We start from the raw sequence: 25204 nt of genomic DNA, 5'->3' as shown, positions 1-25204 counted from the left end.
CACTGTAAATCCAATGTGTTTGAGTTATATTAGAACATTTATTCTGTCTCATGTGTTATATAATAATGCTTACAACATTTATAAATATTAAGAAACAAATGGATATAAGCAGATACGATTTCATTAACTAAATTGTACAGGTACATTTTTTGTCCTTATTATTGATAATAATGGAATGAATGAACTGTTATTTTATTTATAGTTATTTATTTAAAAAAAATAATAATTGAGACTGGTGTCCATTATTGCTTATAACGACCCTGAGAGTAACTGTGTATTATGCCATTGCAATCACTCATGTGACACAATGGCCCTGCATTTCAAAGCTTTTCTGACTGTAGGGGAGGGCTTTTGTGGTGGGCTTTTAACTTTTAACAATTCCAACGGAATGTTCTATAAATTAAGTGGGTACATAATTAAATGCCAGGGAACTATTTTCTGTGTGCATGAAATGTACTACTACTTAATATAGTTTAATGCTAGGGAACAATTTTCTGTGTGCATGAAATGCACTGCTACTTAATATAGTTTGATTAACTATATTAATCAAATACCAGGGAAGATACCGTATAACAGGACATTTTGGCGTGGAATTTATTTTGGCTTTGTTGGCGGTTTTGATTGGATCGCCAATAATTCTTCCACCGATCAAAGTGTGGCATACCGTAATTGATCCCGGCCTCTGACAGACTGGTATGCAACACAGGTTAAAGAAGCCTACGCTGGACAAGGGAAAGAACGTGTCAGATGTCAAAGTGAATGTAAGAATGGCAGTGAGTGATGAAACCAATTTACTTGAAAAAATTAAAAGCAGACCGGACATTTCCGTCATTAGATTTTGATAATCTGGAAATTATGATGCGATCTGGAACTCCGAGGCAGAGTAAACTGCGTCTGCTACTGTGGTACTTGTACGACTTATTTTTTATAAGGGGTTAATTAAGTACTGTAACAGCTAAAATAGTTTATTCCAGACTTGCTAGAAAGTGTAAAAAAAGCAAGTTTGCTTTGGATTGTTTTTGTAGATACTAGTACTATTCAGGTTATCGCAACATCACTAAACAATATGTTAAAATTCTACACCGTATAAAAGTGAGTTAATTTTGCCAGTGCTTGCTAGTCTATTCCATTTTTGTTTTGGCTTTATTGTTAAAGACTACATATATGGCAATACAGTCCTATAATTACTTAATGATATTGTGATCATTCCACTGCGTTATATCAATCAACCAGAGCTAGATTTTAAAACTGAGAGTTAGCACATGCCCATCGTTAAAGTGTACTGCAGCTACTAATCTTTTCCAATTGTTTTAAAATTAAGGACTATATAAAGATAAGGCTGTAACTCATTTTTAGAAAGCTTTCTTTGTTCTTCTCCAAGTTGCTGCATTGACATTGTAGATGCTGTATCAAGTTACTGTAAATGAGATGCTGTTTTAAAAGACAGATTTCATGAAGTAAACATGTATTTGAATGTTTTTAAATTAAAAGTAGAAATTTAAAACTGTGGCATTTTTCTTTGTGAACATGCTAAATGAAAAACAGCAATTCAAAAACCATCAAAGTCTACCAAGGTAGCAAATCCGCCGAATTTAATACCAGCCAAAATTCTCTGTTATACTGTAAATACAGTATATAGACATTCCAGGGAAGTGAAAACGTTTCTTTATTTTTCAGTTACTGTCATAGACAAGCTGTCTAACACACTAACACCCCTCCTCCTCATCCTGTGTTACATTCTCATTCTCATGGGGTTGACCGGGTGTGAATTTTCCAAATCCAAATGCAAATAGATTTCTCCGTTGCTTCAATTTCTTTGACATTTTATTTAGGGGAAGTAAGAGATATTTTGAGAATTATTATTATTTTTTATTTGTTATATATATATATATATATATATATATATATATATATATATATATATATATATATATATATATATATATATATTTTAAGATGATGAACCTGAGGGAACTACATCGTCAGGGACGCTGAACCTCATACGCCTGTAGCATTGCAGACAGTCCTGCGACGTGGAGAATATTTTTAAAGCTGTGTGGTTATTTTAACTGGTGAAAATAAAGAGGATATATTGTTTGCTTGAACTTATTTGGGGTGAAATGTCACCTAGGGTCTATCGATCGATTTCACCTCCCTGTTATCATATGGGTTTATTGATTCAGCCAAGTTTAATATCTCACAAGACTATATGCCAAAAGGAAATTCTCTTAACACTACTTCTGGAAAGAATGTGTACAGTCTGTTCTTTACGCTGTCATATTTAACCAAAATTCTATAAATGTGCATCACCAGTCCCGTTTAATTTACACATCACAGTCCTGTACACTCTCCAATCATTTTGTAATGATTTTATTTGCTTCCCACCCACCTCGTCTTTGTACTCCAGTGTGTTTTTTATATGCACATCAAGCGAAGTTGGCGACTCAGTGAGTGCAGTAAGTTATGTTATAAATGGATAGATTCATTTACTACACGAGGTAGTGTTTGTGGGAGACCCAAGCCCCAGTGAATTATTTGTCAGGAAGTTTTGTCAAACAAAACACTTAATGCTACAAAATTGAGACGCAATTTAACTACAAAGCATTGAAAAAAAAAGTACATTTTAAACAAAAGAAACAGGAACTTTGACATGGAAACTTGTAATGCGAAAAATGACAACATTCTTTGATGAACTGGTAGCGAAGATTGAAGCCCAGGGATCTCCTTAAATTAGGTATGTTATGTAAATACTAGGGCTTTGAGGCGATTAAAAAAATGTATCTTAGTCTCGGTTTTAACACATATTAAATTGATACAACTACTATTTCCATCTAAAGTAAATTAGTTTTATTACTGATGCTGTTATTATTATCCTTAACTATAAATAACATTGTTTAAAATGTATTTATTTATGTATTTAATTAAGCAGGAAATGTACCCATTGAGACCATCACTGAAATTTACTAACCAACACAATAAAACATGTGGTTCAAGCTTGATCAGCAGCATAGAGAGATCAGAAAATAGAATAAATAGGATATCTATTTTTCAATGTGTTTGTGGACTAAAATAAATTAATTTTTTAAATACAATTTTAAATATGTAGCAACAGTAAACACTTCTAGGAAATTAACTGTTAATTGGGAAGAGAACAAAAACAAACAAACAAAAAAAAAAAAAGTCTTCATATCCAAAAACTGCAAGATGACAAGAAAAATTGGTAGACTTACATATTACGCGTAATAACAACAAAAAGTAGTAATGCAGCCTACTTAAAAAAAAAAAAAAATCTTATCATACTTAGCTTGATTCATGGGCTTGCAAGAATCCTGAATTTCTGTTGAAACTAGTAGGTTTGATTACACTATGTAACACAATTTTTGTTCCTGGGTAGTAAGTGTTATTTCCTAATTGCTTATGCCTCAAAAGTATAGAAAATGGCTATTATTCCCCACAAACTTTGCTTTTGTGACCAGGACAGTGATAAATTCAAAATATACTATTTCCAATGAGAAAATGGCTATTTTGTGTCTTTTCGTTCACATAAAGTCAAAAAAAACAACATTGAATCCAAATTATACTAAAGTAATACAAAAATGACTACAAAAGATTTAAAGTGAGTAGTTGTTCAAGATTTACGATTATACTGTAAATTTAAAGTATAATTGTAAATTTCAAAAAACTACTCACTTCTAAATCTTTTGTAGTCATTTTTGTATTACTTTAGTATAAATACATGTTCATTTGGATTCATATGTTGTACAACAAGTGTTATTTGTTGTATTGTTGTTGTCTGTAGCAGAAGAGCTGCTAGTGTACTTTGAGAAGTGAAGGTGTGTTCAGCACGCAGCAGACTAGATGTACTCATGATGCTGTGCTGTGTGTGATGCTGTGTGATACTGTGTGTGATGTTGTGTGTGATAGTGTGTATGATGCTGTGCTGTGTGTGAGTGTGTGTGATAGCGTGTATGATGCTGTGCTGTTTGTGATGCTGTGTGTGATGAATACTGTGTGTGGTAGTTTGTATGATGCTGTGCTGTGTGTGATGCTGTGTGTGATACTGTGTGTGATAGTGTGTGTGTGGTGCTGTGCTGTGTGTGATACTATGTGTGATACTGTGTGTGGTAGTGTGTATGATGCTGTGTGTGGTAGTGTGTGTGATAGTGTGTATGATGCTGTGCTGTGTGTGATGCTGTGTGTGATAGTGTTGTGTGTGTAGTGTGTATGATACTGTGCTGTGTGTGATGCTGTGTGTGATAGTGTAGACTGTGATACTGTGTATGATACTGTGTGTGATAGTTTGTGTGCTGTGTGTGATAATGTGTGTGTGTGATAGTGTGTATGATGCTGTGTGTGTGATGCTGTGTGTGTGTGTATGATGTGTGCTGTGTGTGTATGAAACTGTGCTGTGTGTGGTGCTGTGTGTGATACTGTGTGTGGTAGCGTGTATGATGCTGTGCTGTGTGTGATGCTGTGTGTGGTAGTGTGTATGATGCTGTGCTGTGTGTGATGCTGTGTGTGATAGTGTGTGTGATGCTGTGCTGTGTGTGTGCTGTGTGTGTGTGTGTGTGTGTGTGTGTGATTGTTGTTGTGTGTAGCAGAAGAGTGTGTGATAGTGTGTATGATGCTGTGCTGTGTGTGAAGTGTGTAAATTTACAGTATAATTGTAAATCTCAGAAAAACTACTCACTTCTGGTGCTGTGTGTGATGCTGTGCTGTGTGTGATGCTTTGTAATGCTGTGTGTGATGCTGTGTGTGATAGTGTGTATGATGCTGTGTGTGATAGTGTGTATGATGCTGTGCTGTGTGTGATGCTGTGTGTGATAGTGTGTATGATGCTGTGCTGTGTGTGATGCTGTGTGTGATAGTGTGTATGATGCTGTGCTGTGTGTGATGCTGTGTGTGATAGTGTGTATGATGCTGTGCTGTGTGTGATATGTGTGTGTGTGTGTGCTGTTTGTGATGCTGTGTGTGTGTAGTGTATGATGTGTGTGGCTGTGCTGTGTGCTGTGTGTGATACTGTGTGTGTGCTGTGTATGATGCTGTGTGTGATAGTGTGTGTGTGGTAGTGTGTGTGATGCTGTGTGTGATAGTGATGTGATGTGTGTGGTGATGCTGTGTGTGGTAGTGTGTGTGATAGTGTGCTGTGTGTGATGCTGTGTGTGGTAGTGTGTGTGGTGCTGTGCTGTGTGTGATACTGTGTGGTAGTGTGTATAATGCTGTGCTGTGTGTGATAGTGTGTATGATGCTGTGCTGTGTGTGATGGTGTGTGTGATAGTGTGTGCTGTGCTGTGTGTGATGCTGTGTGTGATAGTTGTGTACTTTGTATGATAGTGTGTATGTTGCTGTGTGTGATAGTGTGTATGGTGTGTATTACTTGTATAAATACATGTGCTGTGTGTGCTGTGCTTTGTTGTATTGTTGTGTGTGCATACTAGTGTGTGTGAAGGTGTGTTCAGCACGCAGCAGACTAGATGTACTCACGTGTGTGTGTGATGCTGTGCTGTGTGTGATGCTGTGTGTGATAGTGTGTATGATGCTGTGCTGTGTGTGATGCTGTGTGTGATGTTGTGTGTGATAGTGTGTATGATGCTGTGCTGTGTGTGTGTGTGTGATAGCTGTATGTGTGTGTGTGTGATAGTGTGTATGATGCTGTGCTGTGTGTGATGCTGTGTGTGTGTGTGATACTGTGTGTGATGTGTGCTGTGTGTGATAGTGTGTGTGTTGCTGTGCTGTTTGTGATGCTGTGTGTGATATGTGTGATAGCGTGTATGTGCTGTGTGTGAGTGTGTATGATGCTGTGCTGTGTGTGATAGTGTGTGTGATGCTGTGCTGTGTGTGATGCTGTGTGTGATACTGTGCTGTGTGTGATGTGTGTGATAGTGTGTGGTAGTGTGTGTGTGTGCTGTGTGTGATGCTGTGTGTGATAGTGTGCTGTGTGTGTGTGATGCTGTGCTGTGTGTGATGTGTGTGGTAGTGTGTGCTGTACTGTGTGATGCTGTGTGTGATCACTTTAACAGTAAACAAGTAAGTGTCTTTCTGTTCAGTGAGGTGATAGAATGTTTTTATAAAATAAATAAACCTCCCATTCATTTTTCCTGCTTTGCTGCATTATGTGGTTCAGTGACTAACTTTCTATTTAAACAATAACTGCTCTCAGACACTCAATCCAATGTTGCCTCGGCCGGGATTGAAGTACGGTGTGCTGAAAGGCTCAAGACACAGCAATGCCTAATTTATTACATGCATATATATATATATATATATATATATATATATATATAATATTGCCTATATATATAATATATATATATATATATAAACATGGCTTGGAAAAATAACAACTTCTGATTGGTTAAACAGCATCACATGACCGTGAGTATAGCATTTAGCACAACTTGCATACTAATGAGCCGCTTTACACTAAATAAATCACTACATACCACTACATTCTAAATACCATGACAAACTGCCATTTTAATTGTTATTAGTTACAAAATCACTACCAAACATGAGTGGCATTTCATCTATTTACTTTAATATATTTGGGGATGAAACTCTACATAACTGGTACAACACCAACTTTCTGAGTGAAGACAGCAGTCCATCTGAAAAAACAAATACAAAATAAAATAAGTTTGCCAGCAAGAGTAGACACATAACAGTAGCTGATGTACAGCTAAATGATATAGAAGAAAACACAGACTGAAAAAAAAACACAAAGAAAATGGACATTTAGTTTATGGAAATAAGTCAAAGAAATCTCAACAACATAAGGGAATTTTATGCCAGTGCAAGAAGTTCAACTGAGGACCAGTATTCAGTCTCCAGTTTTATAATGCTGAGCTGGAGTAAATACATATTTTAACAGTAAAAGTTTTAACATCTCTGCTGACAGCGAGTTTAAAACCAGCAACAATGTATTCCCATCAGTCAGGAAAACTCTTAGAAAAGCAGGTAATGACAAGGCCAGACACGACCTCCCTAATTAACGGCCTGGATTTTAAGCATTTGCGGAATACTGAGGTACTGTCCCCTGACACCGCGGTCGGAGCCATTCTAAAAAAAGGCATAATTAATACCACAGTAGTGACATCAAAATGTGATAATTCATCTAGAGGAAAATATACTTGAACTTTTTCCCATTCAACTCATCGAGCCCATCACTTTCAATTCATAAACAAAATGTCTTGTTTTCAATCACTCGACAACACCCACAATACAGAAATGTTCATTAATGATCAACAAAATGAGAATACGTTAAAAAAAAAAAAAAAAAATGTAAAGCTGGTACATTCGTATCTCAGAGAAACTGGAGAAACAGATAACACCATAGAACTTCTGTACAGCACTGAAACACTACGTTTAAAAAAAAATGAACTGTGCTGCTGAACCTCATCTTCTTTATGTTAGCATCACAAGGGTATCCACATATTATAAAAAATAATAGATGGACCTCTTCAGTGAGTTACAGGAAAACAATTTCATCTCGTGTTTCTGTGACGTCAACACCTTCTGTTGACACATTACATAGATATCAAGGACATTTTTTTTAAAACAATTTATTTTTAAACGATTTGCATAAAAGTGTACTGGTAAATTAAAACCTATGCATAAGTTTGTGTTTTTTGTTTGTGTTAAAACTTGTGCTTTACATATTCACAGTGGTGTTAGGGCTAAATAAATGTCAGTCGCTATATGGAGAGTTCTGTTTATTATGGATGTTTGCTTTTTACTGCATCCGGTAACTCCATCCACAGTAATTTCAAATGGTGAAGCATTGAACGTGTTTTTGTGGTATGGCAATTTTGTTTGGCATAATTTATCTACCTCAAAATATTTCCAAATGTTGCTTTGCTTCGGTCCTTTGTTTAGCGATGCCATTTTATTAAAAATATATAACAAACTTCAGAAAAAAAAAAAAAAAAAAAACGCTTGCCATTAAATTTATTACTCCGTGGAGTTGATACCATGCCACACCCACTACAGCATGAAAAACGGAGTGCACCAATAAGGTGCCAGATCGACGAAAATAAAACCCGCCCCAGTGTCAATCTTTCTGTTGCACCAATTAGAAAAGCTACTCGGAAGCAATTGCCAAACCCCTTCCTTTTTATAATATCCGCCCTTACTGTGGCACCAGAGAAGGCGGATTGAAACGCCATGGACTCGTAGTACTGTAGTGTATATGAGGGTAAATTACTAAAATTAATTAAAAAAATTATATATATATATAGTTTGGTGAAATTTGTCACTTGACTTTATATATCAAGCATATTATTCAGCCTTTAACCACTGATCTAGATATAAGAGATGCCCACAGTGCTTTAGACTACTCGGCTATGTTGTCTTCTCAAATTCCTATTTTCTTTGTTTTTATCTGACTTTGGATTCTCTCACTTTACAACTCCACCTCACATATATATGCATAAATACATAAACTGTACATACAGTAGGTAGTCGCAGTAGTTGTCCTCCTTTGTTTATTTTAATGTGACTCAAATTATCAATGTTGTATTCATTTTAAACAGTAAACAAATAACAACAAAATGTATTAAATGTATGGCCTAGTGGAATAAAGCTGCTTCTGGTCCATACATATGTGCACAATTAGTACTTGTAGTTGAATCCAATGTTGAGCAGGTGTGGGGTTCTGAATCAAACTCAACCTCTCCAAATCAGACCTACTCTCAGCACATCTCTACTCTGTCATGCTACTGTCACTTCTTCCTCAGCACCATATAAGGAGAATTCGCCCCTTCCTCCTCAACTACTCCACACAGCTCTTAGTTCAGGCCCTGGTACTGTTCCGCATTGACTACTGCTAAGTCCATGACCACTTTCCTGCACCTCCTCAAGACACACCTGTTCAGTCAGCATCTGTAAACATCACAACTCTCAACCATACTGGACTATTTGGCACCCAGTTGTACCAGTACTTGCACCAGCTTGCATTGAATCTGGCCACATTCAACTACTGCTCCTAACTATAAGTACATACTATATCTTGTGTTTGATTTTACTCTTACAGATAACTGTACTCATGTTTTTTGTAATGGCTCTTAGCTGAAATCATTCTCATCCATTTATCATACTTACTATGTGCTCTTACTGGACTTTACACATCTAAACAAATATTTAACTGTTTTAACTGCTCTTAGTCAAATTCGCTCTTATAATTTACTGTATTCTTTATTTTGCTCTTACTTGAATTTGATTTTATTGTACTTTCATAACTGCTCTTATGTGTATTATGATATTCGGTAATGTGATATTTTATAACGTGATAGCTTGTAATGTGATATTTTATAATGTGATACTTTGTATTGTGATATTTTGTAACAATTGTAAGTCGCCCTGGATTAGGGCATCTGCTAAGAAATAAATAATAATAATAATAATAATAATAATAATAATAATAATAATAATAATAATAATAATAATAATAATAATAAATAACCATTTTTTTCCTATTCTATTAATATTCAAAGTGTTACATTTGGCCCACACAAAATGGAAGAAGACTATGAAGATGCCCCAATTAATAAGACATGGGTTTTAGCACCAAAGGTCCATGAAAATGATGTCACCCTTATTCTGAATAAATTACTCCAAGGATATGATAACAAACTCAGACCAGATATTGGAGGCAAGTAATATTTGAAACTGTAAGATAAAATACTGCAGTCACTGTACCTAGACCACTAAATCCCTAGCATATGCAGTAGGTTGTTTATCAATAGATTTCCTACATAATTAGTTTCCTTTTTATTTTTTGACAGGTAAATAACTTTAACAAACAAATCAATTTTAACCCAAAGGTGAGGGAATGTGACATCTACTCCATATTTAAGATTATAACTCCACTACATCATGTCTAGCTTATGATTAATGCATATCTAGTATGCCACCAGAAATGTGTTTGCTGAACTTTGAAATCTCAAAACACAGGCCTACTGTAGAATACATTATTCTCTAATGAATGCTTCCTGCAGCAACTGTTTCATTCTTTTGCAGTAGTTAATCTTGCTGCTGGTTTAGTAGCTTAACAAATAGGTAAAGTGCCAGAAATGAATGATCCCCTCAACTACACTACAATAAATATAACATAGGCCACCCATGTTTGTTTTTTACCATGTCTTCGTTATCCATACAAGAAAAGTCCCTTTGTAATGTATTTCAAAACCAATGCTTGAGCTTGAAAGGGATAGTACAAATGATGGTTCATAATTGCTATTTGTTCACTCAGTGTGTAATTGTTTTACAGTGAGGCCAACAATAATTGAAACTGGTGTATATGTAAACAGTATTGGACCTGTTGATCCTATAAATATGGTAAGTGCATTTGTGTTTCCATCATTTACATATTATTGTATTATGTATAATATTCTGCTGTTATGGAGCAATTAATTGTGAATCACACTGTCTTTGATGTTGCTTTGGAATACTCTGAGATATTATGCAATTTAATGGGCTACAATTTAAATTTATTTTGCACTGTGCAGCATTTGAAAAGTTTGTGTGACTGATGTCTGTTGATTTCTGACAAAAGCAATCATTTTTATTATTATGAAAAATTATATAACTACTTCAATTACTACTATTACTACTACTACAGTAATAACAATAATTAATATATCTCTTACTTTTACTAATATTAAATTGATACATGTAGAATATGTAGAATTAAACAGCATTATACACCATCACATTCTTTCCAAACAATCAGATCAATCTGTTCCAAGGGATATGTGACGAGACTATAGTTTCCCATGCTGTGTATGAAATGTAAATTAAATCACAGTGGAGAATTGTGTACTTCTATTCAAGTTCAAGTTCCAATAAAAAGCAAAAAAAAGAGAAACCTTTTCTAATAATGTATGAAATGAATGATGTCTATATTTTTAAGTGTAATGCACTCGAAGATACATTTTTACAGGTACCTCTTCATGCACTACACACATGTACGCACACATACTACAAACATGCATTATTATTACCAGATACTTCAATACAATTTAGCACGTAGGTGAGTTTGTCACTGCTGGCTAGACAGAGTTATTCATTATTCTGTCGATTGGCCTACAGGTTTTTTTTTTTTTTTTTTTTAATTCTTAGATGACGCTTTGCTTTATTGAGTGCATTGGACAAACAGTGGTTCTAGACGTGTCGTTATTGTATGTAGTGATGCTATTATAGTAGGTGCTGCTGTATTGAGATCCTTTACAGTTTAGGTCATTGAAATTTATTTGACTGAGTTTGCGTATGCAGGTCTTAAGGACTTGTTAGACGAGTCAATGCGCTGGCAACATAAAATTGTAGCAACGTGTTGCCAGTGATGTCACTGCGGGGGATTTGACCTGTTATACCATAGACCGAACTGGCAAGTCACATTCGATACAAGTTATGTTTAATCCAGGCAATATCCAATCACATTTAAGAGCGTGGTTCTGGAATTAACAGTACATTAACAGTTTGAAAATGCAGCCATTAAACAAAAAAAGGGCCATAAGTGCACTTCTATTAATTAATTTGTTAGAAGATGAAGAAAAACACAAACGACAGACAGCGAAAGAGCATTTGGGTTAAGAAGTGGCTGTTGCAGGGACAGGAAAAAGGCTGTGTTCACAGTTTACTGAATGAGTTTCAAAGTGACGATACAACCCGTTACAAGTAAGGCTAATATTATTTATAACTGACAGTCGTTACAAAATATAACATTACAGTGAAGCACAATATACAGTAATACAATATATTTTATTTATTTATTGGCAGACCAGACCCACTATCCATATATATATATATATATATATTATATATATATATATATATATATATATATATATATATATATATATAAATATAATGCCATTCTACGTGTATGCACATTACACAGGGATGTACAGAAAGTGATTGTTTTTTCCTCTCTTTTGTCAGTCATAATAAAAAACGGCCTTTCATGGTTATATTATCACAGTGCTGCGAAGTAACAGTTTAAAAAATGTAACGAAATAACAGATTATGGGCATGGGTTTAGCAGAGTTACAGCAGCTACATTTCTATTCCTATAGTTAACTACAGTTGGACCGATGATTTTAAGTAGTTTTAAAAACTTGATAAAAGTAACTCTTCCGGCATTGCTTGCTATCAAAATACTACCAAATTAAAGATGTGTTGACCAACCTTCATAAAACTCTATGAGAAGTATTTCTTTATCCTGAGTCCAGGTAATTGCGGCTTTCGTGTCCATTTTAACTATTATTTTCACTGTAGCAGACAGAATCACATGACACAGGCCAGTGTTCTGATTGGATATTGCCTGGAACCTGTTGCCTGTAGTAGGATTGCTGTCCACTTAATCAATCGCGTTGCCAGGCAGTTGCTGGAACGTTGACAGTACGTTGTCAGGGTTGTTACATGGGGCAATCCTCATAGGATTTGGTCACAGGTAATAAAAGCTGTTAGTAAATTGACTCGTGTAAAAGGGCTTTATGCAAAGAATAATTGTAAAAAGAAACACATGGCAATACAAGTATTCAACATAATGTTATGAACTTTGTTTTAGGAATATACAATTGACATATTCTTTGCCCAGACATGGTATGATAGCCGACTGAAGTTCAATAGTTCTATGAAAGTGCTCATGCTGAATAGCAATATGGTGGGCAAGATCTGGATCCCAGATACATTTTTTCGAAACTCAAGGAAATCAGATGCCCATTGGATAACAACACCTAACCGTCTACTTCGACTGTGGAAAGACGGGAGGGTCCTCTACACATTAAGGTGAATATCTATTTCAATTGCAGTTTAATGTATACAGTACTGTATATATGGTATACACAGTTCTTATTGCCAGAATGTAATTTAATAGATTTTAGAATGTCTTCAAAACCATAAACACAATATCTAGCTTGAACTACATTTTCATACTGCATGTGCTCTTGCCTTTTGTTTTTAATGAAGTCTGTGTTAAGGTATTTGTGATCTTAGTTCAGTTGAAGATTCCTTAGTTTTATCTATTTACTCTGGTTGCATGTTTGCTGTGTCTTGTATCTGTATGCCAGATTGTACACCAGCTGGATCCTTACAAAGGATTCTGGTGTATGAATACAATATACAGACAGATTGCTCATTAACCCTGTATTACAATGTATTTAATGTGTTTAACTAAACTTGTATAATTCTGTAATTATTTTTAGGTTGACTATTAATGCAGAATGCTACCTTAACCTGCATGACTTTCCTATGGATGAGCACTCCTGTCCACTGGAGTTTTCAAGCTGTAGGTGTTAACCCTCACATGTAATTCATTGACATATTCTTAGGCAGCTTTCACAAAACATAGGAGGTGGAAATGTATTATACAGACCTCAACCCATTTGATTTGGACAATATATTGAAAATATTCAAATTTGAATGATATTTACAAATCATGAATGATGTATTTTAGAATGAGTAATGCAGTAACTTCTTGAGTCTCACCTAGTGTACATTTACTGTCAGCATGTGATGTTTTTCATTGTGTTGTTTCCAAGATCTAGACAGCCAGGACAAGGGCATTTCATGGTGAGGAATTTCATGTATCACAAATTTGATTAATCTGTTTTTGACTAAGGCTGTGCTCTTTGATTTTGTGCCTATGTAGTATGAAGTCTTCAACTGCTGTTTACTGAACTGAAACGAGAATTTAGCACAGAAGGGTACAATGTTCTGCTCCAATGTAAAGGGATTTTCTGTTTTTAGATGGGTATCCAAAAAATGAAATTCTCTATAGATGGAAAAGAAATTCGATAGAAGTAGCAGATCAAAGAAACTGGAGACTCTACCAATTTTCATTTGTAGGGTTACGAAATACTTCGGAAGTTGCACGCATTCAATCCGGTAAGATACGTAATTAACATGCATTCCAAATTCTTTCATTGTTTTTTGTTGTTTTTTTCAATCAGATTTTTTTAGACTAAGATCAAGAATGTTTTAAACATGAGGAATTCACCATATTGTATTTATCTTGCAAGGCATATTTAATATATTTTATCAAGAATGTATGGTGGCTCATTAAGGACAGTGGGAAAACATTACATGATCTCAGGATCTTGACATTTCAAACTGTTATGTACAGATCACAATATAATTTAGGTCAGCACACAATTTATACATTGTACACAAAAAAAGCACCAGGGAACAGTTTATTAAAACTGTGAGTGTATTTTAAATAGATAATAATACAAGTCAACCTGTGAAGTGCCACTAAACATTAAAAAAAAAAAAGTGTGCCTTCTCCTTTAAGACAAGACAGGGATGTTGCAATGGGAAGTGTTTATTTTTGTTGCAATTATATGAAGAATTATTCATGTTGTCCCGGCCATATGATGACGTGAATGGCGTGGTATACCATTGATCACGTCAAAACGGCCAGGAAGCGTTGATAAAAATGAAATAAAAAGTGCATAACATTGTGGGAGAATGCCGTACCATTCTGGCTTTCTAAAAGTCGTTGTAAACATAGCATTGTGTTTATAGATATATAATATATAATCTGTGTTTTTCTTTTCCAGGAGATTATATAATCATGACAGTATTTTTTGATCTGAGCAGACGGATGGGCTACTTTACCATACAAACATATATTCCTTGCATCCTGATAGTTGTTCTTTCGTGGGTGTCATTCTGGATTAACAAAGATGCGGTGCCAGCCAGGACATCATTAGGTGTGGTTTATTTTTAGTGCATGTCTTTAATAGAAGGGGAGGAATACATTAATTAAGCCTGTGTTTTATTTCATATATTCCTTGTAACTATTATCAACCTGCCAGAAGCTATTCTGGATCCTTATGCTGTTTTAAGTTTTCGAATTTATGCTTTGGGTGAAATTGTGATAATGTTGTAGACAGAAAATGGCAATGCATAGCTATTTTGTAGTAGAATAATTTAACACATGGCTGCAACTGTAAGAAGAGGAGGCTTAGCAATGACTGCAGCTTGTGAAAGGAGTGGTGTTGCCACACTAATTGAACCGCTGCATTTAATCCCCTAAACTGGATTTTTAACTGAGCTTCCTGTTCTATTGCAGTGTCATCACAACAATTCCTACTTACAACATGCTGCCCTTTAAGAAAATACAAAGTACAAATATATTGTTAAAGAATAAACTGCCTAGTGAAATGCATTTAAGATTGAACGGAAAATATAGTAATTAATAGTTAGTATAATTATTTTGACAAGTATATATTATTTACATATAAAACCTGTTTGCCCAAGTCATACAATATTATGGAGTCTTGTCATATCAGAAAATTCTGTCAAATATCATCCTCACCCCCTCTCTCTTCCTCTCATATATAGGTATTACTACAGTATTGACAATGACGACACTGAGCACTATTTCAAGGAAGTCCTTGCCAAAGGTGTCTTACGTTACAGCTATGGACCTCTTTGTATCAGTGTGCTTCATCTTTACATTTGCTGCACTGATGGAGTATGGGACCTTGCATTACTTCACTAGCAACAGAAAGCCAAAGAAAGACCAGGCAAAGAAGTCAAACCAGGCGCCTCCAGTAAGTAAATAGTCAAAATCCTTTTTCCAGAGTTTACTGATGTCTGTATTTCACTCCTATTTTTGAAAAGAGAAAAAAAAAATGCTGTTCTGGTGAACTACATCCAAAGTGTAAAGCTCTCAAGTTGTTTGTTACCAGTTAATTAAGGACAAGATTAAACGCTTTGAAAATACATCCAGTTTTGTGGTATATGTAATACTAAGGGACTATTTTGAAGTCAAGGTATATAAAACAGAGTTGTAATGACTCTGGTCAATGATTCGACTCAACTCGGAATCAAGTCGCAATTGTTCGTGACTCGACTCGAGTCATTGCAATCAAATAACTCGACTTGACGCGAGCCCCTGCAAGAAAAGACTCTCCTCGACTTGATTCACTGCGCAAAAAAAGTCTGACTCGAGTACTTTTCTTTATGCTAAAATCAATAACAAAGTTATTTCATTTTCAATACATGCAGCCCCTCTCTAAGACACACAGTCATCTTGTCATTTTGCACATAAACAGGTTCCTGCTATGGTTGTTAAGACTGTTGTTAAGGAAGTAGAAAACCCCTTTCTAGCCTATAGCATCGATCTGTGATCATAAGAACATAAGAACATAAGAAAGTTTACAAACAAGAGGGGGCCGTTCGGCCCATCTTGCTCGTTTGGTTGTTAGTAGCTTATTGATCCCGGAATCTCATCAAGCAGCTTCTTGAAGGATCCCAGGGTGTCAGCTTCAACAACATTACTGGGGAGTTGATTCCAGACCCTCACAATTCTCTGTGTAAAAAAGTGCCTCCTATTTTCTGTTCTGAATGCCCCTTTGTCTAATCTCCATTTGTGACCCCTGGTCCTTGTTTCTTTTTTCAGGCTGAAAAAGTCCCTTGGGTCGACACTGTCAATACCTTTTAGAATTTTGAATGCTTAAATTAGGTCGCCACATAGTCTTCTTTGTTCAAGACTGAACAGATTCAATTCTTTTAGCCTGTCTGCATATGACATGCCTTTTAAGCCCGGAATAATTCTGGTCGCTCTTCTTTGCACTCTTTCTAGAGCAGCAATATCTTTTTTATAGCGAGGTGACGAGAACTGCACACAATATTCAAAATGAGGTCTTACTAGTGCATTGTACAGTTTTAACATTACTTCCCTTGATTTAAATTCAACACTTTTCACAATGTATCCGAGCATCTTGTTAGCCTTTTTTATAGCTTCCCCACATTGTCTAGATGAAGACATTTCTGAGTCAACAAAAACTCGTAGGTCTTTTTCATAGATTCCTTCTCCAATGTCAGTATCTCCCATATGATATTTATAATGTACATTTTTATTTCCTGCGTGCAGTACCTTACACTTTTCTCTATTAAATGTCATTTGCCATGTGTCTGCCCAGTTCTGAATCTTGTCTAGATCATTTTGAATGACCTTTGCTGCTGCAACAGTGTTTGCCACTCCTCCTACTTTTGTGTCGTCTGCAAATTTAACAAGTTTGCTTACTATACCAGAATCTAAATCATTAATGTAGATTAGGAATAGCAGTGGACATAATACTGATCCCTGTGGTACACCGCTGGTTACCACACTCCATTCTGAGGTTTTTCCTCTAATCAGTACTTTCTGTTTTCTACATGTTAACCACTCCCTAATCCATGTACATGTGTTTCCTTGAATCCCAACTGCGTTCAGTTTGAGAATTAATCTTTTGAGCGGGACTTTGTCTAAAGCTTTCTGGAAATCTAAATAAACCATGTCATATGCTTTGCAATTATCCGTTATCGATGTTGCATCCTCAAAAAAATCAAGCAAGTTAGTTAGACACGATCTCCCTTTCCTAAAACCATGTTGACTGTCTCCCATGACCCTGTTACCATATAGGTAATTTTCCATTTTGGATCTTATTATAGTTTGCATAAGTCTGCATATAATAGAAGTCAGGCTTACTGGTCTGTAGTTACCTGGTTCAGTTTTGTTTCCCTTTTTGTGGATCGGTATTACGTTTGCAATTTTCCAGTCTGTCGGTACCACCCCTGTGTCAAGAGACTGCTGCATGATCTTGGTTAGCGGTTTGTAAATTACTTCTTTCATTTCTTTGAGTACTACTGGGAGGATCTCATCCGGCCCAGGGGATTTGTTTATTTTAAGAGCTCCTAGTCCCTTTAACACTTCTGCCTCAGTTATGCTAAAGTTATTTAAAACTGGATAGGAACTGGATGACATGTGGGGCATGTTGTCAGTATCTTCCTTTGTAAAAACTTGTGAAAAGTAATCATTTAATATATTTGCTTTTTTTTTTTTCTTCATCTACGATTTTGCCATTTGTACCTCTTAAACATTTAATCTCCTCTTTGAATGTTCTCTTGCTGTTGTAATATTGGAAAAACATTTTGGAATTGGTTTTAGCTCCCTTAGCAATGTTCATTTCTATTTCTCTCTTGGCCTTTCTAACTTCCTTTTTGACTTGCGTTTGCAGTTCCGTGTACTCTTTCTGTGTACTTTCTTTTTGGTCCTTTTATAATGCTCTGTAAAGTGCCTTTTTTCACTGAATATTTTTTTTTAATTGATCTATTAAACCATTTTGGCAATTTAGTTTTACATTTAGATTTGTCTACTTTAGGGATATAATTGTTTTGCGCCTCTAGTACTACATTTTTGAAGAACAACCATCCTTCTTCTGTGGGTGTTTTCTCTATTTTACTCCAATCTACTTCTGTTAGTCTCTGTTTCATACCTTCATAGTTTGCTTTTCTAAAATTGTAAACCTTAGCTTTAGTCATTACTTTTGGGGTTTTAAAAAACATTTCAAATGAGACCATGTTGTGGTCTGAGTTTGCCAGTGGTTCTCTGACCTCTGTTTTAGTTATTCTATCTTCGTTATTTGAAAAGACTAAATCAAGGCATGCCTCCCCTCTAGTCGGTGCCTTGACAAATTGTGTTAGGAAGCAGTCATTTGTCATTTCCACCATTTCTATTTCATCCTTCGTGCTACCCACCGGGTTTTCCCATTTTATTTGGGGGAAGTTGAAATCCCCCATTAGTATGGCTTCTCCTTTGCTACACGCATTTCTAATGTCATTGTATAACAGATTATTGTGCTCACTGTCTGAATCTTGCGGTCTATAGCATGCTCCTGTTATTATGCCCTTTGAATTTTTATGCCCTTTTAAAGTTTTAACACCTGGGCTTCAAGACTGTTTCTTATGTATAGCGCTACCTCTCCTCCTCTTCTGTCCTGCCTGTCTTTCCTATACAGTGTATACCCACAAATATTATATTCGTCCCCATCACTCTCAGACAACCACGTTTCTGTAACACCTATCACATCATAGTTACCTGTTAGTGCAGTAGCTTCAAGTTCTAGAATTTTGTTTCTGATGCTTCTAGCATTTAGATAAATACATTTAATGGTTGTCTTACCTGAGTTGTTGTTCTTGTTTTGATGCGGTCTCCCTTCTGTTTTTTTGTTGATTTCTCCCCCCTTCCTTTCTAGTTTAAATGCTTCTAAACCTGCTCGAGGATCTTTTCTCCAAGTAGACTGGTTCCCTTGTTATTTAAGTGCAGTCCATCCCGTCTATACAGATAGTCCTCGTTGTAGAATGTGGTCCAATGATCAAGATAGGTGAAGCCTTCCCGTGTGCACCACATCTTCAGCCATGCGTTTTGATTTGTCCATATGGTCCTTTGCAAGGTGCCGGTAGTATACCAAAAAATACCACAGTTTTGGTTTTCTCTTTTAATTTCCTTCCTAGCGCTCTGAATTTGTTTTGCAGGGATTTTGGTCTGTCTCTTCCAATGTTGTTTGTACCAATGTGGACGACTACTGCCGGGTCGTCTCCTGTTCGTTCTAGGAGCCTGTCCACGTTCTCAGTGATGTGCTTGACCGAGGCTCCCGGAAGGCAGCACACTGTTGTAGTAAGGGGGTCCAAACTGCGAATTGAACTTGCTGTGTTTCTCAATATGGAGTCCCCAACAATCATGACCTCCCTTCTTTTTGCTATCTGGTCACCACTGTCAATGGGGTCCTGGATGTTGTTCCTTTCATTCTCTTGTTGTTGGCTCTGCTCATCAAAACTCTGAAGTGACTCAAATCTGTTGGTTGTTTTGATTTCTGGTGGTTGTGTTTGACGAAGTTTCTTTTTTTCCCTGCTTCTGCCTACCTGAACCCAGCTGTTCTGACCTTCTATCTCCCTGGTGGCTTTCAGTCTGTTAGGGGTGATGCAGACTTCCATGAATTGTGGGTGTGCCAGTTCCTCAAGATCCTGTTGCTGTCTCACTTCTTCCAGCTCCATTTCTAGCATACTTACTAGTTTATGGAAATCCTGGATCGCGCGACACTTTACACACACTTGGTTTAGCTCCGCTGGGTTTTCTCGGATTTCCCACATCAAGCAGGTGTCACAGATTACTGGCTTGAAGACCACGTTGAGGTTTTTTTTTTTTTAAAGTTTAGTTACTTCTGCAGCCGTCAGCCTGCTTTCAAACTGCTTCTAAACTGCTCCGTACTTTTCCACGCCTGTACTTCTGCCACTCCCTGTCGCTTCCACTCGCTGTCGCTGGGAAGACTGCCTCGTTTAACTAATCTAAACCAGCTAAGGGCAGTGCCAAAGAGACCAAATAAACTCTCTCTAACGTCACAAGCAGCAGGGAGCCCCGGAATCAAAAATGTGTAGCGGGAAGCAAAGACAGATTTCTGATCACTGATCACAGAAAATCCTGAGGAAAATATGATTTTTGAGTTTTGTCACAGACACGAAAAAAACAACAACAACATGGAGAGTACACTAAAAGTGCCTGAGGTGGTGGAGTTCTCTTTTAATAATTATACAGCCGACCGGGAGAGAAACAAGCAGGCTACATCCTACCAGCATTAAAGTTACAATATGAATAAACTGCATTCAAAACAGCACCTGTAACTGCCACTAATTTATACCGGTAGGTTTTTAGTTGTTTTTCAAAGGCTAAAATGAGAATCTAAATTAATTAAAAACTCAGGCACAATGCAACAACTGTATTTTTCCAAAATCAGTAGGTAGTCGATATTCAGTGTTTAAAAAAATAATGCCAGGGCAAATTAAACAAAATGGCAGAAAAAGAACTCATTAGGAGTTATTTTTCAGGTTTTGTTAGCACACAACTAAAGGAAGTGAATGCATCTAAAACATTTCTAATAAGTAAAATTTTGCCTAGTGAAAGCTTGAAAAGTAAATAATGTGGGAACTATTAGGTGAATAAAACGTTGTTTACATTAGACATGTGTTAAGCTAATGCAAACTAATAAAAACTACAAACATTTGCAAGTTTACCTAAACTAATATTAGGTAGTCCAAGGTCAGTGCTAATCAGGGTCTGTGAAATTGAGGTTTATGTTTAAAGACTTTAACTAAAGGCTTAAAATGTTTTTCTTTTCTTTCTTTCCAGTCACATCTTACACTTTAACATACATAAAACTTTAAGTTAAAGTTTGTATATGCATATTAAAGTATAAGACACGACCAGACAGAAAGTTTAGAAGATGAATTTGTTTTTGTACTTTTTTCAGTACAGTATTATGTTTTGTTATGCCATTAGGACTGCAACAGACACATTTTTATTATGTTTTTAACTTTTGTGCAACAGTGTCTAGTTGACATTTAATGGAAAAAGACACTCCATAAAGACACTAAGAGGAGAGATATGTAGTAGAGATTTTATGTTACCCTTGAATTATATAACATTTTGCTTCAGTTTCTTTATTTTTCTATTTGTCTCCTATGTGTTAAAACCTTGAAGTAATATCTCAACATGAAATTATATGCCACCAAATTTCCTTTCACTTGGTTAATGTATCTAAAACAAAACTATAAAGGGGAGTGTCAGTTTTGAGAAGTGAGAAGATATTAGATATGTTCTGATATGTAACCTTGTAACAGGGTGAGCAGCCCTGTACGGTGTATTTTTAGAATGGGGTTTCCCCCTCTGCCCCTGTACTGTGTTATTTTGTGTTTTGTATTGTTTATTTATTGTGTTTATTTATATATGACAGCAATGCGCCGTGTATTTATTTGTTAAAGCGTGTTCTGGCAGAGGCGAGGTTAGTAAGCTTGTCCTCTACCAGGAATGTTTAAAAACCTTGTGTTAATGTGTGGCTGTCGGCTACTGCATTTGTTAAACTAGCTGGCAGTCACACATATTAATAAACTTGTGCAGATTGTGGCCGAGGGGTAATAGAATAATTACAAACTAGTTAAACACCTCGGCCACAGTATTTAAGCCTGTAGCTCTCCCTGCGCTGGGTCTGGTGATCAGAAGTGGAGAATGGGAGAGCAAGAGGAGAGATTAATTTAAAAACGTTTAAAGGATCCGTGAAGGCTACTGCCCAGCCAGACCTTAACTGTGATTATTGTGTTTGTGATTTGTTTTTGTTATGCTCTGTGAACAAGTGTTTGTTTTTTGTTTAAATATTTTATTTAATTTTGTTATTTAATAAACGCGCACGCCACTGAGTAGTTAACTTCAAAAGATTTAGTAGCGAGTAGTTTTTCGAGATTTACGATTATATTGTAAATACAGTATAATCGTAAATCTCGAAAAACTACTTACTTCTAAATCTTTTGTAGTCATTTTTGTATTACTTTAGTATAAATACGTGTTAATTTGGATTCATATGTTGTTTTTTTCTGACTTTATGTGAACGAAAAGACACACATTTGCCCGTTTTCCCATTGGAAATAGTGATATTTTGAAATAACTGTTCTGGTCACAAAAGCAAAGTTTGTGGGGAATAATAGCCATTTTCTATACTTTTGAGGCATAAGCAATTAGGAAATAACACTTGCTACCCAGGAACAAAAATTGTGTTACATAGTGTTATACTCTTTGTCTGAATCAGCAGCTTTCAGAGAGATTAGTATATGAACTAAATAATAAAACAGTTGCTTTTACTGAAACCTACTAAGGCTAGTGCAAACCAAACAACTATAAATGCATCTTGCCATCATAAAAGCTTTTACAGAAGAGAATATACTTTCACACATATTTGGGTCTATCTTTCCCTGCAGGTCACTACTGCTGAAGGATAACCAAGTTGGTAATTTAAGAAATGCTCTTGCATACCTGCACTTACATAAGTGATAACTACTTAGCACTTTGTGTGTATGAGGAGATCACACTCTTCCGACTGGGTACAATCTATAACAGAGTTAAGGGTTTTATTTTTGGCAACAGCACCAATTCACCGAAACGCACTGCATTGTGCACCACATTGTCTGAGGATTCTGGCTTTGACAGGATTACTATTAAAAACTTTGTAAACTCCAATGCAACAATCTTTCTTCATATTTCCCTACCAAAAAGATAAATATGCACTTAGTATATCTTCTCCCCCACTTTGCGTCTCTTTCATTTTCAGGAATTGAAAGATTTGATGCATAAAATATTGCAAACTGGAAACTAATAATATTAATATTATTAATATTTACTGGTAATATTTACTGCCCCGTATAAAAGTTTAGCACAGTATTTTTGCAGTTTTCCCATGTATTTCCCATGGTTATGTGATGCATTTACCACAGTTTACCCTGGTTTGCCACATTTCTTAAGGTTAGCATATTGGATTTTAGTCATCTGAGTAATTTTGGAGACAGAAGATTTTATGACTAGCATGAAATGTCTATTTTCAGAATATAATTTTTTCTTAAGTGCACTCTATTTCATTCAAAATAAAAAGAAACAGACATTAATTTGCCACTGTAAACTCTGAAAGGGCCTTTCTCATAAGAGTGGCATGACTCACTTCCTTACATCACCTGGCTTCTTGATCGAAAGCAAAAAAAATTAATAAATAAAAATACCGTGAATGGGGCCAACGGTGGAATGTCTTTAAAAAAGGAATACAACTAGCTACCTATAGTCAATATCAAATTAACGGAATTAATTTAAAAAGCCTTTTGTTAGAGCATAATCACTTTTGATTCACCCTTTTACTTCCCTTCAGACTTATGAAATGCATGTTTTTTCCTTCATTTTGCCTGTATGTATTCAGTGTTGTTGCATACCTTTCAGCTTTTATTTTACATTATTATTATTATTATTATTATTATTATTATTATTATTATTATTATTATTATTATTATTATTATTATATTATTTATTTATATTTTGGCAGATGCCCTTATCCATGGTGACTTACAGTTGTTACAAAATATCACAGTACAAAGTATCACATTACAGAATATCAAATTGCAGATAAGAGCAGTTATAAAGTACAGTAAAATCAGTAGAAAATAAGATCACATTCAAATAAGACCAAAATAAAGAATACAGTAAATAATTACATTTAAGAGTGAATTCAACTAAGACCAATTAAACTTACAGTAAAGATTTTTGCTTAAAAAAATGTAATGTTATATATCAACTTTAAGCTCATGATGAGATCTATCTAGTCCCAAAAGGACCTAACTGAAAGCACAAACTGCATTAAATAAATTGAGAAAATAATATAGACACAACTGCAATACCTGGGTAAACTCAGCGCCAGGAGGTTGTAACTGGCACACATACGCCGTCCTGGCACTGAGTGTTGCATTGTGAGATGGCTGAGTGACAGCAGAAGAGTCAAAATGGCTGAAAAAAACTGTAAAAATAAAGCTTTGTGTAAAACAGTATCTAATTTGTGTGAATGTTTAACTCAGTTAAATTGAGGGTTCAAGCAATTAGTTCACTACAAAATAAGAACCAGGCCATGTCAATTGTAGAAAATCTTGGAAAATTATATTTTACAGTAGTATTTTTAAGTGCAATTTATGAAATATGACTGTATGTGAACATGTATATTTTAAAGATAGATATTGATTTATTAATTGTAGTTAATTTGAAGAAAAACAAGTCTGGGATAGAACTAGTTAAGAAAACCACACTTATCTGCAATGGGTATTCATTTCAGTGTGTTATTGTGGAAAATCTAACAAGTAACATTTCTAGTGCTATTCTTACTTTTTGAAGTTTGAATTTCAAAAAATATTTTAAACTCCTTAATTTTATATTGATACTGTGCAAACAATCAAAATCTTATTTTTGCTCTCCTGTAAAATTATGAAAACGTCACTTGGCCCTCTAGTTCTAAGCCCTCAATGTAGTAAATATGATAAATGTATAAGAACAATTTCAAATAAGAGAAAATACAAAAAAACATGAATACCGATATATTACTGTAATTGCATCATTATCTGCTGTTGTCATCTTTTTCTAAGATAAAGAAAACAACATTCAAATAATAATAATAATAATATTTTTAAAAAGATACTCAACAAACAGAGAGTGAAGTAGCCAGCAAGTTTATGTGGGATATATGCTTTGGCCTAATCCACTTCTGACCTAGCTTATTACTTAATGAGAAACAGGTAAGTGTCTGAGGTTTTCTTATTTGCTGCTGTATCTCACTGTCCAGTCCACTTGTCACAGTACTATGTGAATAGAAGGCTTTTCAGATTCTACATGGTTCTTATATATATATATATATATACACACACACAGCTCTGGAAAAAATGAAGAGACCACTGCAAAATTATCAGTTTCTCTGGTTTTACTATTTATAGGTATGTGTTTGGGTAAAATGAACATTTCTGTTTCATTCTATAAACTACTGACAACATTTCTCCCAAATTCCAAATAAAAATATTGTCATTTAGAGCA

At 35.4% G+C, this 25204-nt stretch overlaps 1 protein-coding gene across 2 annotated transcripts in view; it reads left to right on the top strand.

Annotated features, from left to right (window-relative positions):
* The window catches only part of LOC121329590 (gamma-aminobutyric acid receptor subunit gamma-1-like), a 50789-nt gene that overhangs the window by 10108 nt on the left and 15477 nt on the right, over nucleotides 1-25204 (top strand). For both annotated transcript variants that reach the window (XM_041275249.1, XM_041275259.1), the window contains exons 2-8: nucleotides 9492-9649; nucleotides 10268-10335; nucleotides 12566-12786; nucleotides 13203-13285; nucleotides 13747-13884; nucleotides 14559-14711; nucleotides 15346-15557. In XM_041275249.1, coding sequence (XP_041131183.1) covers nucleotides 9492-9649; nucleotides 10268-10335; nucleotides 12566-12786; nucleotides 13203-13285; nucleotides 13747-13884; nucleotides 14559-14711; nucleotides 15346-15557 — 1033 coding nt within the window. The remainder of the gene's footprint in view (nucleotides 1-9491; nucleotides 9650-10267; nucleotides 10336-12565; nucleotides 12787-13202; nucleotides 13286-13746; nucleotides 13885-14558; nucleotides 14712-15345; nucleotides 15558-25204) is intronic.

This window comes from Polyodon spathula, chromosome 2, assembly GCF_017654505.1.
Source record: "Polyodon spathula isolate WHYD16114869_AA chromosome 2, ASM1765450v1, whole genome shotgun sequence".
Classification (NCBI taxonomy): domain Eukaryota; kingdom Metazoa; phylum Chordata; class Actinopteri; order Acipenseriformes; family Polyodontidae; genus Polyodon; species Polyodon spathula.
Note: the sequence above shows the minus strand (reverse complement) of the source record. Positions and strands in the feature narration are given on the sequence as shown.